At 41.7% G+C, this 16,028-nt stretch overlaps 1 protein-coding gene and 1 long non-coding RNA gene across 2 annotated transcripts; both read left to right on the forward strand.

The window, feature by feature from the left end:
- The first annotated feature begins 339 nt into the window (after positions 1–339).
- znf318 (zinc finger protein 318) lies at positions 340–12,725 on the forward strand. The gene is made up of 11 exons (XM_061040496.1): positions 340–746; positions 1,843–1,952; positions 2,111–2,654; positions 3,189–4,437; positions 4,930–5,036; positions 5,153–5,252; positions 5,481–5,812; positions 7,024–7,218; positions 7,413–7,506; positions 8,014–8,132; positions 9,159–12,725. Exons 1-11 carry the CDS (start codon positions 510–512, stop codon positions 11,988–11,990), a joined length of 5,919 nt encoding a protein of 1,972 aa, XP_060896479.1. The 5' UTR covers positions 340–509; the 3' UTR covers positions 11,991–12,725.
- Positions 12,726–12,774: 49 nt separating this feature from the next.
- LOC132975734 (uncharacterized) lies at positions 12,775–13,469 on the forward strand. Its single transcript, XR_009673297.1, has 2 exons — positions 12,775–13,121; positions 13,225–13,469. It is a non-coding gene; the product is annotated as an uncharacterized LOC132975734 (long non-coding RNA).
- Positions 13,470–16,028: the final 2,559 nt, after the last annotated feature.

The raw sequence follows: 16,028 nt of genomic DNA on the forward strand, positions 1-16,028 counted from the left end.
TTCCTTGGTGTCCTGGATCTATTTAACATATACAGTATGTGAGGGAGAAATGTGCCTAATTATATCAGCACAGTTGTGAATAGATCATAGGAGGCAGGCCAAGTGTCAAAGTAAAGTACAGCGTGAGGATATTCAAACATGAAATTAATTCAAGGGTATCATTGTTTTTATACAATTTTAACGACATGTATAGTATCATGAGATGGGGTTAAAAGGGCTCAAGCGTAGCCTAGTTACTAAAATAATTTGATATTTGGGGTTGGGATCAAAAGTCGTCATACTGTATTACTACTGTAGGGGGCAGCATCTGTGTATCTCGTTCAGTAGAAGAAGAAATTATCATTGTGTGTATGGAGAGACAGACTCGAGAACCGAGTTTTTTTTAGAAAATACCTTCATAATTTGACCGAGCATTAAGGAGAAGCGTCCGTAAATTTGTGTCTTGCATTAAATAAAGACTGCAAATGGCAGCTGTTTAACCGCGGAGAGCAAAAGCGTTTTTGCGGGAAATGTACCGCGGTCGACCGCCACCGAGAGGGGGCTACAGGCCGCCGCCGTCTAGGCCTTACCCGGCACCAGGTTACAGAGACGACAGGGGCCGGCCCAGGGCTCCGTACCATCCTGGATATCCAGACCATGGTCACCAAGAATCCTACCGTCGCTCTCCGCCGCGCAGGAGGTACCCTTCCCCCCCATCAGGAAGTCACCCAAGCGGAGAGTACTGGGCCGGTGGTCCACCGAGAGACGTGAGTCCCATCAGCCTCAAAATGTGGCTTAAAGTGAAAGAAAATATTTCCCTCAGAACTCTGATTATTCAACGTGACTTTCTCTTGATGATGTGAACACTGTCCGACAGATTTAGTAACATCCATTAGTTAAACCAAACTACTTTCAAAATAGTGCTGATTTTCTGCAGCCTTCCTTGTCCATTGTGTGTAGCACTTCAGTTGTTGTGAGGCCTACGTTTTAGCTTCAATTCTTATATTTTCCTGACCAGCACATACTATAAAATATAAATGACTTAAATCCATAAATGTCCAAGTTTAACTTCTTGGTCCTTTCTCAAAAACACAACGTGCAGCTAAAAGTAAACCTACCCTTTTCGTTTGTGTTCACTTGAATGTTGATGTACAAATATCTGATATAACATCTTTATGTATGCAATACATGTCAACTAAATGAATGGCAGATTACATTCTCTAAATGATGGAGTAGTTATCTAGCTGACTTATTTTTTTATTATTGAAGAACCGAAATGTGTTTCCTGTATAACATGTCTATGTGGCCCAGAACACCACCTCCAAAATGTGTTGAGAATTGTGCAACTTACGACGTGATTTAAGGTTGAAAGTGAAACAAGATGAAAAGTACATTCAGTCAACTCACTGTTGAATTAATTAATTGTCCATATTTGTATTCACTGAAGCTCTGGTCGGTCCGGAGTTTCAGTCCATGAATCAATTACTCAATTGACAGAAGGTCATCTGTATTGTTGTTTTAGGGAAAAGTGGTCAAATTGCAAATACTTTGTGGTTATAGCTTCTCAGTTCTTGTCATATTTGATTGTTAACTAAACCCATTCAAATGTAAAAGCAACTGGCGTTTTATGTATGTTCTTGTGGTATTTAAAGTTGATTATAAAGGATACAGGTGGAGGGACAGAAAGTCCCACCTGGTGGGTATCTAGGGCACTAAGATGTCTGTACAGGACAGCAGCCGCAGGGATGATAATACTGTGTAATGAAGCAGCAAGACAACCTGACATAAAAGTGTGATCAATAAGTGTGATCAATAAGTGTGAACGACTTCTGCAGCAGGTATCTTTGTGTACATGTGTTGCAGAGGTCTCCATCACCACGTGGACCTGTTCCCCTTGATCACAACTTGCTCATCACTGTTGGCAATGAGCTAACAGGACCTTCTGGCTCTGCCCCCCCACGCCACCATGAAAGGTACTGTTTATTTAGAGTAAGTAAGTAAAAACAGTATTTTTTTGCATCTGGTGTTGGGGAAAAAAGCTTTGTCACGTGAATGCTGAGGTATTTAAGAACATTTAAGGATGTAATTAGTTATACAGTATATATTCAGTAAGAGTCCTGTTTTTGTGCAGAGACTACCCCCTTCGTCCCGCGTATGAGCGAAGCAGAAGCCGAGGCCGTAGCCGACCTGGCAGCCGAGAGCGGAGTCCGGACCGAAGCCGGGCCAAGAGTCGAGGACGTAGCAAGAGTCGGGCGAGGAGCAAGAGCCGTCCCCGCAGCCACAGTCGCAGCCCGGATAGGAGCAGGGCCAAGAGTCGAGGTCGGAGCAAAAGCCGCAGTCCAGATCGGAGCCGGGCCAAGAGCCGGGGCAGGAGCAAAAGTCGTCCCCGCAGCCGGTCTCGAACTAGGTCCAGGTCTAGGTCACGAGGTCGGAGCCCGGGGCGGGGCTACAGCAAGGCAGCGAGCCGGGGTCGCAGTAAGAGCAGGCAAAGGAGCCGCAGTGTGAGCAGCAGCTCGAGCTCCAGCAGCAACGATGACAGCGACAAGAAATCCAGAATAGAATTCAAAGAGCTAGAGACAGCTCGACGCAGGAAGGAGCTGGAGGAGATGCTGGGTCAACCCACCAAATCTATCCTGAAGAAACGCAACGACTCAGAGGACTCGCCTTCACTGCGGGTAAATCCTCTAACAAAACACCTGCATTACCATCACATTTAAATAACGTTTCTGACAGAGATGCAGATGTGTGCCAGTTAGTAATTCTGATCAGGAATATCTAGCTTTGTTTCATTTTGATAAACAAAACCTCTATGAATCTGTTTTAAATGTAAAAAAGCTGGATAGTGGAATAAAGGCTAAGTATAGTTTAAGTTTATGTATATAAGTTGTTGCAGGACAGGTGACATTTTTGCGTCTTCAATTTCTATAATTATCATGTAATAAAAACACAAATAAATCTTGTGTGTGTCATTAGGTGTAAAATATCTCCCTAATATCAGCCAAAAATAACAATCTGTTGTTGAAAATTAAACAATAATTTCATTTGCTCTGTTCTAGATAAAGTGATCAGTTTAATTGATATAAAATGCAGCAGATTCTCAATAAGAGTCACTAATTTAACATAAAGGTTATCCCACTCTGGTCATGATGTCATCACAGCTGTACGAGGTGTGCATGGAGGCATCACTTTGCCCTGTCTTTGTGTTCCAGAGCTTGGACTCTCCCCGAGGTGAGAGCTCCAGCTTGTCTCGGGTGGCTGAGCAGTTGCTGCAGGCTGTTAAAGGCATGGAGCCTCACATGGTTGCCACCATGTTGTCAGAGCTGCGCTCGGACCCACACATGGCTCACCGGGCTGGCCTGGATGCTGAGATCAAGGAAATCCTGAACCTGCTTGGGGGGCAGGCAGAAGGGGGCAACGCTCCGGAGAAGAATGAAGATGACATCGATGACGAGGAGAAGTTCCTGTATGGAGACGCTGAGGAGCAAAAACCACCGCCCTCGTCTGAGCCACTCAGGCACCACGGGCTGGATCTGTACGGAGACGTGACAGAAGATGCACTGTATGGAGACTACCCTCCACAGATGGCTGTCAGCAGTCAGATGTATGGCCTCCCACAAGGGGCCTCCCCTCACCTTTCAGTTCCCCCCACAATGGGGGAGGCGGACATGAGGTACGCGAGCCGGCCCACCATCAGCCCAGAACAGAACATCAAGATCCAGGTATCGAATCCTGCCTACCCTCCGGGGACAGAGCCTCTTGAGGAGGGTGAGCGTCAGGCGGTTGAGGAGTATGAGAAGATCCAGGACCTGCTGAAGACCATCGGCCTGGACCTTGGTGTGACTGAGATTAGCAAGATGGCTGCCAGGACCAAAGAGCGTCTCCATGGTAACAAGCCCCCACCAAAGACACCAACGCGCAGACGGTACTCTTCTGACAGCTCTGACGACAGTCGGCAAAGCCGGGGCCGCAGGAGGAGGAGCCATAGCGGCAGCTCCAGCAGTAGTAGCAGCAGGAGTCACAGCCGTGGCAGGGGAGCAAGCTGGAGCAGCAATAACAGCAACAGGAAGAGCTCTGCTCCACCCAAGTCACACAAAGACAAAGACAGAGACGTGAAGGAGATGAAGGCTGGGCGGAGCGAGGCAGCTCTGCCCCAGCCGCCGCCTAAGCTGCCACCACAGCAGCTGACACAAACGACTGACCCCAACACAGTTCCCTCTCACCCCGGGGTGCCCATACCCACATACCCCCCCTCACAGGTCCACAGCATGATACCCCCAAACTACCCCCCGCCAGGGTATGGCCAGTATGGAAACTATCATCCCTACATGCACCAGCAGTGGCCACCCATGTACCCACCCCCTATGACAGTGCCTCCCCAGACTGGCCCCGAGGAGTTCCCCCCAACGCTGCCGTACAATCAGCAATACAACAAGCCAACCCCTGAGCCAGGGGCCAAAGGTCAGTTTATTCAAGGTGATCCTTTATTAAAGGAATATTCCACCTTTTAGAACCTGTTAGTGATGTAGAAACAGCAGCAGGAAACCGCAAGTTCAGCTGGGGGTCCATTTGAGCGGTCACATTTAAATATGTGTGAAAGATATTTACAATGACATATGTGTTTATTACCAGTTAGTTGTATCTCAAATCTATTAGTTTAGGGTTGTTAGTGATTGACAAATCCAGACCCAGGTCATCATTAAGGTAAACCTCAGAGCAGAAGAAGTCAGTATCAGGTGACAAACAGCCTGTGTTTAGGTTTGAAACTGTTAATGAAACAAGAAAGGAATAGCGTTTAGTGATTCAATAATAAAAAGTAAATCACTCTTGAAACATATCATGTAAGTTAAAATGTCAGGATCAACTCAAAGGTAAGCAGTTGTTACTAGATGTTTGTTTTCATGTAGTTGTTGCAAAATGACGTGTAACCGGTGTTGGTTGTTGTGTTGGCAGGGCTGGGAAAGAGCTCTGTTCAGGACGTGGCGAAGGGAAGCTGTAAAGTAAGCAGCCATGACAGGACCGTTTCAGAGGAGCAGAACAACGAGAGCCAGAAACAGAAGGTTTGATCCTCATTGATAACATTGAGCCATGGATGAAAGTGACAACCTGGTTCAGCTTCAGGCAGATAGGCGTATTTACCGTCAGCTGAGAGGATTTTTTTTTTGTCTGTATTCAGGTTCTGGAGGAGAGAGAGAAGCTGAAACAGGAGAGGGAGACCAGGATGAAGAAAAAAGAATATCTGATGAAGGAGCTGGAGAGACTCAGAAAGCAACAAGGTGAGCTCACACAGAGGCGTGAACATAGACATGTTGTTCACCTGCCCAATGATCTTCGGTCCAGATGTTAGTCATTCACATGCTGTTAAAAGCACTAAAACACAAGTGTTACAGGCAAAACATTAGACTTGACATGAAGACTGTTAAGGTGATCAAAAGAGTGTTTAGTTAAGATGACAAATTACTGGGTACCCCGTTATCGATGTAGACATGTTTTCATATTCCCAGGTGAGCTCCTCAGAAAGAAGCGTCGGGAGAAGGACGGGCACAAAGACCCCCTGCTGCAGGAGATCAGCCGCCTGCAAGAGGAGGTCATGACTCAGATCTCAAACCTGCGCAAAGAGCACGAGACTGCCGAGAAGAAACGCAGCGAAATCGACAAGGTAGCACTAATCCTAGGCTTGAACCCGTCTGACCGACCACGCAAGACGGGCAAGCAACCCGAGGAACCTGAGGAACCGGAGAACCAGCCACCAAAGCTGCCCCCACCAGAGAAGAAGAAACGGTTGGCTGATAAGAGTCCAGAGAGAAGACAGACAGCCAACAGTTCCACCATAAAGGTACAAAGATCTGCAGAGGAGGTAAAACAGAAATTAGTTCAGAAAGAATTTCTGTTCTGAATCATAGCTAGGGCTCACTACTCCGTGTTTACTTGTACGTAAATATCTCCTCAATTATCAGCATGTTGATTTATGTACGTGTTCAACATAAAGGATTATGTTTAGTCAGCTTATTTCAGAGTTATCAGTCAAAGGGATGGATAGAATTTATGATGCAAACAGAAAAAATGTGAAGCTAAGCTTAAAGAATTGGTATTAATTTACCTGTTGAAAACCGTGTGTCTGCTTTATGTTGATGCTACTTTTATACATCATTTTACTTCGCGTTCAAGTTTGTTGCTTATTTGACGTCATTCTGCCTCACTGCTAAGCCGCAGTTGAAACATGTTGCAGCAAGAATGCTCAAAAGAACACCGACAGTGAAGCTTTAGCACTTCCTCCTTTATCATTCAATGTTTCCCTTTGTGCAAAGGGACAGAAACTAACACTTCATAGTTGTACAGTTTGTGGCGACTTTTTGTGTGAACCTCCAAGTTGGCAGCTTTCGAGTAAAGCAAGCTAATTGGGTAAGAACGTTTGGTGAATTAATCAGCCTTCTCACATTAAAGGCCTCTTAGGAAATGGACGGATTGTGTTATTTAAAAGACTAAAAGGCTTTTAATTTGAAACAGCTGTGCCGGCAGTGTTTTACTCTGCTGAGCTTTTCGGTTTTCTTTTACTACACCCACCATACTATTTTAAAAAATTTGAGTTTTTTTCATCCTACAGCGGAATCTGCAGACAGTATTATTTTAAAACCTGACAAGACTTAATAATCTTAAACCTTGAACATAAATATACTCAGTAATACGATGTGGCGGAAAGTCTTTACAACTAAAGTAAAAAAAACAGAAAGGTAAAGGGAGAACAGGATATGGTCTAAAGTATTCAACATTTTGACCCATTTTATTATGTTTTTTACTTGTTGTGACTTTAGAACTGAGCTTAAACTTTAGAATGTGAATCAAATGTTACACTCGGTATAAAAGCGATGGTCGGAATTTTGCAAAATACAACTTGCGTCTTCGAGGCTGAAATTCAACAAAGGTAAGAAACTTTTATCCTTTCAAATATTGTGGAGCTGAGATGTTTGTTTTTTTTCCTGTGTGAATCCTGACTGTGTTGGCTTGTTTCAGCCATATTGACATTCCACCATCTTTGTTTCTTGGCAGACCTCAGTGGAACCACCGTTGGCGCCAAGAAGACCATCCTTGGACAAGACACCTGTCAGCGCACCGCCTCCAACCCCACCGCCAGATCCATTTGATTACTATGATGCTGGAAACCACTGGTGCAAAAACTGTAACGTCACCTCTGGTTCCATGTTTGATTTTTTCACGCACTTGCACAACAAAACGCATCGCAAGGTTTGTCATAGTTTTCATTTTTCATACATTTTCACAAAATGTCTTTGTCCTCATGTCAGATGTACAATATCGTATCTTCATTTTGATTGTTCTTTTTCTTTTCTGCTCTGAAATGAGGTTGGTTTGATATTCTTGCACGAACAGTGCTTATATGTAGGTTCTTTTAACATTTAAATATCATGTTCTTTTTACAGACTCTGGATCCATACGACCGGCCGTGGGCTCCCACACCTACCAAAATCGCAAAGAACACTTCATCAGTAGAGAAGCTTACTAAACCAGCCAAAGGTATTTTGTGTTTTACTGTCATCATTTTCCTTCAAAGTCATCATCACGTTTTTTTTTCCCCCAATGACCCGCTGAATTTTGTAAGCCGTCTTCTGATTCCAGGTGGAGCTCAATATGGATCTCTGCTGCACTTTTTCTATCTCCTTAATGAAAACATTTTAACGAAGTGACAGACTCATCGATACCACAGAGGAGACTCCCGTCCACACGTCTCTGATGTCAATTCATTTGTTTTTCATGTCTCAACTTAACACATTGGAAAAGTGCTGATGTGTCAGGCTACTCATGACCTCCACTTCCTGTAGGAACCCTGGTATTACTGAGCAGTATGCACTTTTCAGTATACATCATCTGTTTTCAAATATTTGTATAATGAGATGTTCCTTCTCTAACCACTTCCTGTTCTGATAGGTACTTGCAGTCGAGACATCCACCAGGTAAACATGATTGACAGTTAATTTATCACCACTAGAGGGTTGAAATTGTGTCGCTTGTGTTTTGCTGCAGGCTCGGAGTTCTTGCTGCCTGTCAGAGGATTCTTCTGCCTCTTGTGCAAAGAGTTTTATGGAGACGCCATCTGTGCAGAAGAGCATGTCACCACACATACCCACAATGAAAACTACAAGGTATAACAGTTAAAGCAGAAAATCGCCAGATTTGGATAAACATGCATAGTAGAAAAATCACACCAGATAACTCCAGGATGCTATTTGCAAACAGATTAAATTGTGGATTGGAAAGGATTTCCTCTCTAATGTTTTTGGCTTCTTAGTTGTACATTTTATGTCTGAAAAGACAAATGACTTTTAAAAAGAGTCCAGGTTATCCAAAGGAGACACTGGAAGAAGACGTTGTCCCTTTAGGTACAAACCATTGGTTTCAGACAGCTAAATGACTGCAGAGTTAGTGGAGTGAATTTTTCAGGCAACTCCTTTAACTAGTGTCATATTTACTTTGTCAAGCTTCCTGTCAGACAAATAAGCTTAATAAAAAGTTGAAGTCTTTGGGTAAAAAAATGCATTAAAAAAAATACATCCCTTGGTCACTACAAATTAGGCGGTTTAACAAATGTGATCTGTAATAGTTGGGTTGTTTTTAAGGTAGATATCAGGAAAGCATTATTTACCTTTTTCAGCAATGAAAAGCAACTAACCACAGAACGTGATTTTGAATATTTAGAAACCTCTCATGAAAAAAATATTAAAGGTTATTACTGTCCAAAGCACCCATTCTAGTAGTTAAAACATTTGGGGAAAAAAGTTTTGAAAGTTGTTAAACTGTAGGAACAATTTGCTGGCCCTCCAAAAAATACATCATACATATTTAGATGTATATCACTAGCAATGCAAAAAAGGAAGAACTGTTATTTTCTTACAATAACATTGTGTGGAAGTGTAAATGGAAAGTGAAACAAAAAATTGTGCAGCCACTTGACATACCAAAGCAGTATCCAAAGATTTTCATTTGAATATTGCGCTTAGGTACTTGTGAGAATATTGTGAGCTTATAAATGACGTGCATAACTCATTATGAGTTAGTATGTACATTATTTCAGTTGTTCTTCCTTAATAGATGTTGTGGTTACAAGAATGGAAGTGTTTTTGATGCAATTTCATCTTTGTCTTTATTTTCTGTTTTGCCTCCTCCATCAGAAACAAATGTATGAGAATCCATTGTATGAACAGAGGAGGAACCTTGATCGACAGGCAGGGCTGACCTTAGAGACAAGTGGAAAGAAACGCAAACATGAGGACAGTGAGAAGGGCAACAACGACAAGGAGGAAAAGTCCAAACACAAAAAGGAGAAAAAGGAAAAGGACAGAAAGAAGGAAACAGATGACACTCTTCAGAAGGAGGAGAAACTTAAAGTAAAAAAGGAAGAACAGGAGGGAAAAACAAAGCCAGGCAAGAAAGAGCAGGATTTTAAAGATCCAAAAAGCTCAGATGGGGAGAGGCCTATCTACAACAAAAAAGATGAAAGTGAAAAGTATAAATTCATCAAAAAGGATGATAAATACCGCTACAACAGAGAAGAAGAGGAGGCTGATAAATACAGCAAAAGAGAAGAAGACCGATACAAATATGGCAGAGAAGAAGAATTCCGTTATCGATATCGCAAGGATGAGGATGACAAATATGACCATCCAAAATATGGGCCGAGAAACGACGAGAGTCGGTATAAATATGGTAAATCTTCAGATTTCAGATCCAAGAATGACAGAGAGGAAGGTAAACCTAAAGTGGAAAGGGAAGCTTTTAGAAAACTTGAACCAGAGAAACCAGCAGCAAAACCAGAGGTTAGCAAGGCTGAACCTCCAACAAAGCCCTATGACCTGCCCAAAGTCTTCTGTGGACCCAGCCCTGCCATGAGGGCAAAGCTTCGCAAGCAGAGTCTGGAAGCAGGCAAACCAGCTACCCCCACTCCAACCACTTCATTCGGAAGGTTCACATGGAAAAAGAAGGAGAATGTTCTGGCAAAGGAGGCACAGAAAGCAGCTGCAGAGTTCGTCAAGGATGACGAAGATGCTTCAATGCAGGAACCTGCATCGGTGGAAGATTCTTTTGCTAAATCTATGGCTGTTGCTAAGGAGATTGCCCAGAAGCTTAGTGGTCATCAGACAGTGCCTTCTCCCTGGGTGTCAAACACTGGCAACAGAGGAAGAATAAGGCCAAACCTGCCTGCACCAGCAGCAGTAATGCGGAAAGCAGCAATGACGGGTAAACCTGCCCCTCTTAATACCTTCCTCTCCATCAGACCCCAAAACACATCTTTACAAGGGCCTTCTCCTAAAGACTTACCAACATTAAATGAACTTGCAAATACTGTTAGTTTACCATACATACCAATGCATGCAACATCGAAGGCTGAACCTCAGGTAGTTGGTGTAAAAGCTATTTCCCAAGCATCAGGACCTGAGTCTTTTAAGCCTAAAACTGATCCACCAGTCTTTGGACCTGTCCCATTTCAAGCCAATCCTGCACCACCTGTTTCTAAATCTGCAATGCCTGAGGTCAAACCCCCACAACCCATTTCAAAACCTCCACCATTCGAGGTTCAACCTGCACCCCCAGTTTCTAAACCTTCTCAAATTGACGCAAAGCTTGTGCCATCAGATTATAAACCTTTGCCATTTCAGGCTACCACTGCATCGTCATCTGTAACCACCTCTGCCCCTTCTGTGTTTAAACCTTCACAGCCAACAATGATAAAAATCGTGTCTGATGTGGCAGCTCCTGGTGTACCAGAGAGTGAGCAAACACGTACTGTGTTTGTTAAGCCTCCACCTTTTATGAAAATTAGTGAAGGAGCTCAAAAGTCTGAGAAACTTAAGAGTACCCTGGCTGCTGCCAAGGCCAAGGACTTATTTGACATATTCTATAGTAGTGTTGGTAAATCAAACTCCTCAACTGTCACCAAAACAGCAACAGACACAAAAGCTGATAGGCGTAGTACCAATAAAAGTGAGCTTTCTACCCTCCAAGTACTAAAAACTCAACCACAGCATCAGTTAGTTAGTCTGTCCCAACCTCCAGCTGTGGTCTGTACTGCTCCACAACCTGACTCAAACAAATCCAGTCCCCAAACCCAGCCAGAAATGTACAAGAATCCACCAGGCCCCCTAATCCAGACAGAAACGAAAAAGAATCCACCAGGTCCCCAAATCCAGCCAGAAACAGACAAGAATCCACCAGGTCCCAAATTCCAGACAGAAACAGACAAGAATCCACCAGGTCCTAAAATCCAGCAAATAACTGAGAAAACCCCACCAAGTCCTCCAGTCCAGCCAGAAACAGACAAGAATCCACCAGGTCTCCGAACCCAGCCAGAATCAGACATCCAAATTGCATCTGTTTGGTCGTTGCAGCCTACCCTAGCTCCAAAACCTGATGGTGGTCCTTGTGAAACAACTTCACAATCCAACCAACCTATACTGAATCGAACATCCTTGTCTGAGGCTCAGAATGCACCCCAAAACCAGTCCTTGATTTCTAGACCTGCTTCCCAAATCACTGCACGAACAGATGCTGAGCTAGAACAAGCATCTCCAATCCAAACCGACCCACAATCTGATCCCCTAACAAACCAGGACACCCTGCCCCAGGCTTGTCCAGAGACTCATCTTGATACAGTTCCAGTTCCTGAACCCAAAGCAGGCCGAAAAACTAGAGGCAAAATAACTCCTACAAAGAAAACTGCTGCAGCCCGCCCTGTTCGACAAACCAGATCCCAAACCAGATACCAGACCCGACATCAGCAGCAGAGCCAGTCTGAGCCTGAGCATGAGCTTGCCTCAGGAGATTCTGACTCGGCTGCTTCAGACTCAAAGGGGCTTGACACATCAGATTCTGGCCCTGGTTTGCAACCTGGGGAAGCAGCAGCTGGTGAAGGTGAACCCCCGATGGTGGAGATGACCCCTGAAACCTTGGGCCTCCCCTCTGACATGACCTCTCTGGACTTTGAATATGACTTTAATTTTGAATAGGAACTCACCAAACATCCATTTGTCCAAGATGTACAGAAGATCAGTCATTTACTGGACATAAAGGCAGCTGGAAGTGGCGAGAATGGCACTCACACTGACAGACTTGTGACTTTTAAAACACCAACCTTCATCTGGCAAGTTTGTCATATACCTTTTTGTTGTCAGTGGTCTTTAGAGTCTAATATTTTGATGGATATCAGTTCAGTTTTACGGCACATTGTTTTAGAAACACAAACCAAAAATTCAAAGAATTGGAGTATTTGATTCATGCCTCTGCCTTCACAGTCTGACATAAGAAATGATGCGTCTGTTGTAGACATCCCTTATGAAACTTTAATGGAAACAGACAATTTAACCCGATGCAAAAAAAAATGCACTCGTTACAATGAACATAGAGGTAATACTTCTTAGGTTGTGTTGCTAGTCAGTGTTCCTGTCTTTCCTATCACAATGAACGCAAAGAAAAATGTAATTGAGTTCAATTGTCTACTTTTTGGACAACAGTGGAGCTTTTTGAAAGTTACACGCTCGGTTATGTGCCCAAATGGTCTGGATCTAATTGTCACAGTTCAGTGGCTTCCAATCTGTGTTGAAATGAGAAGTGTAAAGTGCAAGACCTATGACTTATGGCACCATTCTTTCAATACAATGTTAAAGTTAAAAAGTTGGGCTCATAGACTATATTTAAGAAGTGGAGATAGAAAGAATTGTACTTTTCTTGCAACTGAAAGAGCCTTCCCCTGCTGGCAGTTAGAGGAAAAAAGGATTTTAAATCTTCTCTGAATTGGCTTCTCTTTTGAAACCAAGAGATGCACCTCTTTTATATGCCATATGATTAGGACCATCACCTTAGTTTCAGTGAATTGTTATTTTCAGAAAGAAAATTTGAAAATCTCATCTTCAACTCTCACTCAAGGCAGCATTACGCTGCTGTCCACCTACGTTTTGGTCATGTAGCATATATCAGACTCAACTGACAGCTTTTTGTCAGTGAAATAAATTGATCAGGTTTTGACCACATGGATATTCACCTTTCCGTCTGGACTAAGTGGAAGAAAGATGGACTTCCTCAGAAACAGTTTTGTCTTTTGTCACGTTCGTAGACTAAATCGCCTCTTCCTCTTCATGCAGGTAAAGTTATGTAATCATTTTTTTTTCTTTTTTTCTATTCCAATTCAGACTCATATGTTTATGTTCTTCCTCTTTGAATTATTATAATGTGTTTCTGATGCAGAGTTCAGGTGGTGAAAGAAAAGTGGCAGCATGGACCAAATACAGCACAGTTAGTTTGAAAACTGCATCTTACGTGTTCGAAGATCCGGAAGGGGATTCTTTTTGAAACTGCATCAGGCTTCTCCCGATGTGTTTGAAGCACTGAACTGTATCTAGTATCTCTGTGTGGGTCAAAATAGAAACAAACTGCTAGTCAGTACAATTTTGTTGCTTCAAGTAGAGTTTTAATAAAGTTGATGAAAACAATCGGCAGTGTTGTGTTGCTTTTCTTACATCCAACATTGAAAATGGACTCATAATCCAACTATATTTTCAGTTACTACCGACCAAGTCATCTGATTAAACAAAAGGCTATTAGTGCTGAAATGGTGCAATTAAGTACATCTCTCTGCCTTGGCCAGTTTTTTTTTGTGAATGCAGTTCATTAACATTACAGCAAAATGGATTTGATGAGTCCCATTCAAGTGACAGAAATAGCTATGAAGATGCAGTCTAATGAATTTTATTTTCATATGCAGCTTGTTTAATAGTTGTATTTAAGCAATGTCACACTTGAACTCGCAAATGCTGTACTGAATATATGCACACTTTGATTATCTATTTACCCATTATAGCCTCTTGGATTGAAAGCCAATTTTTCTTATCTTGCCTTGCGAAGGGAGGTTAGCAATAGAGGACTTCCTTTTCCGTGCGCTGCATTGTTTACAGTCCGACTGGCAGCTTAAGAAGTGAGAATGTGGTCGGTTTAGGCAGAGAAACTAAATCTAAGACAGGATTGTTAGCTGCACTTGCATGTCGACATCTATATAGACATTAATTCAAGTAAATCGTCCTAAAAAATGACTGCTGATGGGTTCTAGTTTTCAAAGTACCTGATAAATATACTTTTTCATTTCAGTGAAATGTTATAGTCTGAACCCATCTCTATGTTCCCACAATACAAGTTCTCTTTCATGTGAGCTGAAAGTGTCAGTTAATCAATTGGTTATTTTTACGCAATTTTTAGTTGTTTGAACTGTAAAGTCAAACATTTTTATAGTTTGACCATTAAGCTGTCATCTTGGAGGAATTACCGAAAATAATCATATATGAGGCAGATCTGCTGTTATCTTAAATAAAACTAATATAATGAAGTGATGAATTGCTGCAGCTTGATGTACCAAGTAAAGCTCCAACTGGCTGTTTATTTGTCTCATATAAATGTCTGACTATGGGTTTTTCAGGTTTTAACAATGAATGGAAATAATCTGTGTGAGTGCAGCAGTTTTTTTGAATGTTTCTTTCTCCAGCCTGAACCTGAGCAGATTCACTGACACTGAAGACAAATCTTCTGCAGACAGGTAAGACAGCCAGCTTCATACAATAATGAAAATTAGAGTTTTAATGTTTTGTCAAAAACATGTAGACTAACATTGACATTTGTTTCATATCTATTGTTCTTTTTGTTGTGATGTTTCATATATTCTTATACATATACGTTTACAGTTAACACATAGCATGCTATGCATACACTGTGAAAGGCGTTTAATATTGAATTTGTCTAATGAAGTGCGTTTGCATAAAGAAACATGTTCTGTTTTTTGTATGAACAAATTAAATAAAATAAAGGCTGACTCAACCGGATGACAGAGTGTCTGTGTGTTTGTAATGTAGCCTAAATATAAAGTAATTACGATGTGTATTAGAGTTAGGATACTGGTGCTTCATGTCAACCTGCTCTGAGGGATTTGACCACAAGAGGTGTGTCAGGTCTGGGATTTTAAGTGGCAAGTGTTCCGATTGACGTGGTTAGTGAACTCGAAAGTTCAACATATTGACCTGAAGGTGGCGCCAAATTTTTCTGTGAGCAGGGAGGCAGACAACTCTACTGTGTGGAATTCATAGACAGTACATTAGAAGAGATCCGGGTCACTGTTTATACGTCCTGATTTTAAATATAAGTACTAAAAGAAGAAAAAGTGCTATTACATATTCTATCATTAGATTGATTTATTTTAAATCATGAAGTAATGTAAAGGTTAGCCTACTTATAGAGCTATATTTATTAATGTTGGTAATTTGTATTGTTTGGTTTATAAGAAAGGCTATCACAATGAAATCTTCATAATGTTCATTTTGACGAACTATATTAAACCCTGTTAATTATTATTAATGGGCAACATTAAAAACTTAAAGGAAAGTAGTAAAAAGCTCAAGAAAGATCTTTATTTATTCCGAAGGGAATTCTTGTGCCAGATTGCTCCGACTAAAGCAACACAAAAGAGCATCAAATAGGTCTATGTAAGCAGAGAATTACTAAAAAACAAGTGTTTCACAAATTCAAACAAACTGTTCCTTAAAAGGATAATAAATGATACGTTCAGTATCTGAGTAAGTTAAATACAACATAAATTGGTTTTCATTGACGGAAATAGCTGACAGTTCAGAAACAGACCTAGGCTCCATTTATTCAAGACTGGGTCTGAACTGTTGATGTTATTGTCAATAGCATTTCCCATTTGAGATATTTTAGTGAAATCTACAGACTCAAATAAAGTTTGAGAGCTTCCAATATCTACTTAAATTCTTATCTTCAGTCAGTATAGCCTATGAAGGTCCATTATTTATGCAAATGACATTTAGTAGGCTACTGTTGGAAGTTGTTTCAAAGAAGAAAAGTAATGAATGAAATGAATAATAGCTTTGTTGTTTTATAAATAGTTTTTCAGGAATTCAAACTGCATCTCACGGTCCTCATTACATCAGTGAATGGAGTTGTTTATCAAACTGTATTGTACATATTATATTGTTGCTATAAATCAGCTC

Source organism: Labrus mixtus, chromosome 6 (genome assembly GCF_963584025.1).
Source record: "Labrus mixtus chromosome 6, fLabMix1.1, whole genome shotgun sequence".
NCBI lineage: Eukaryota > Metazoa > Chordata > Actinopteri > Labriformes > Labridae > Labrus > Labrus mixtus.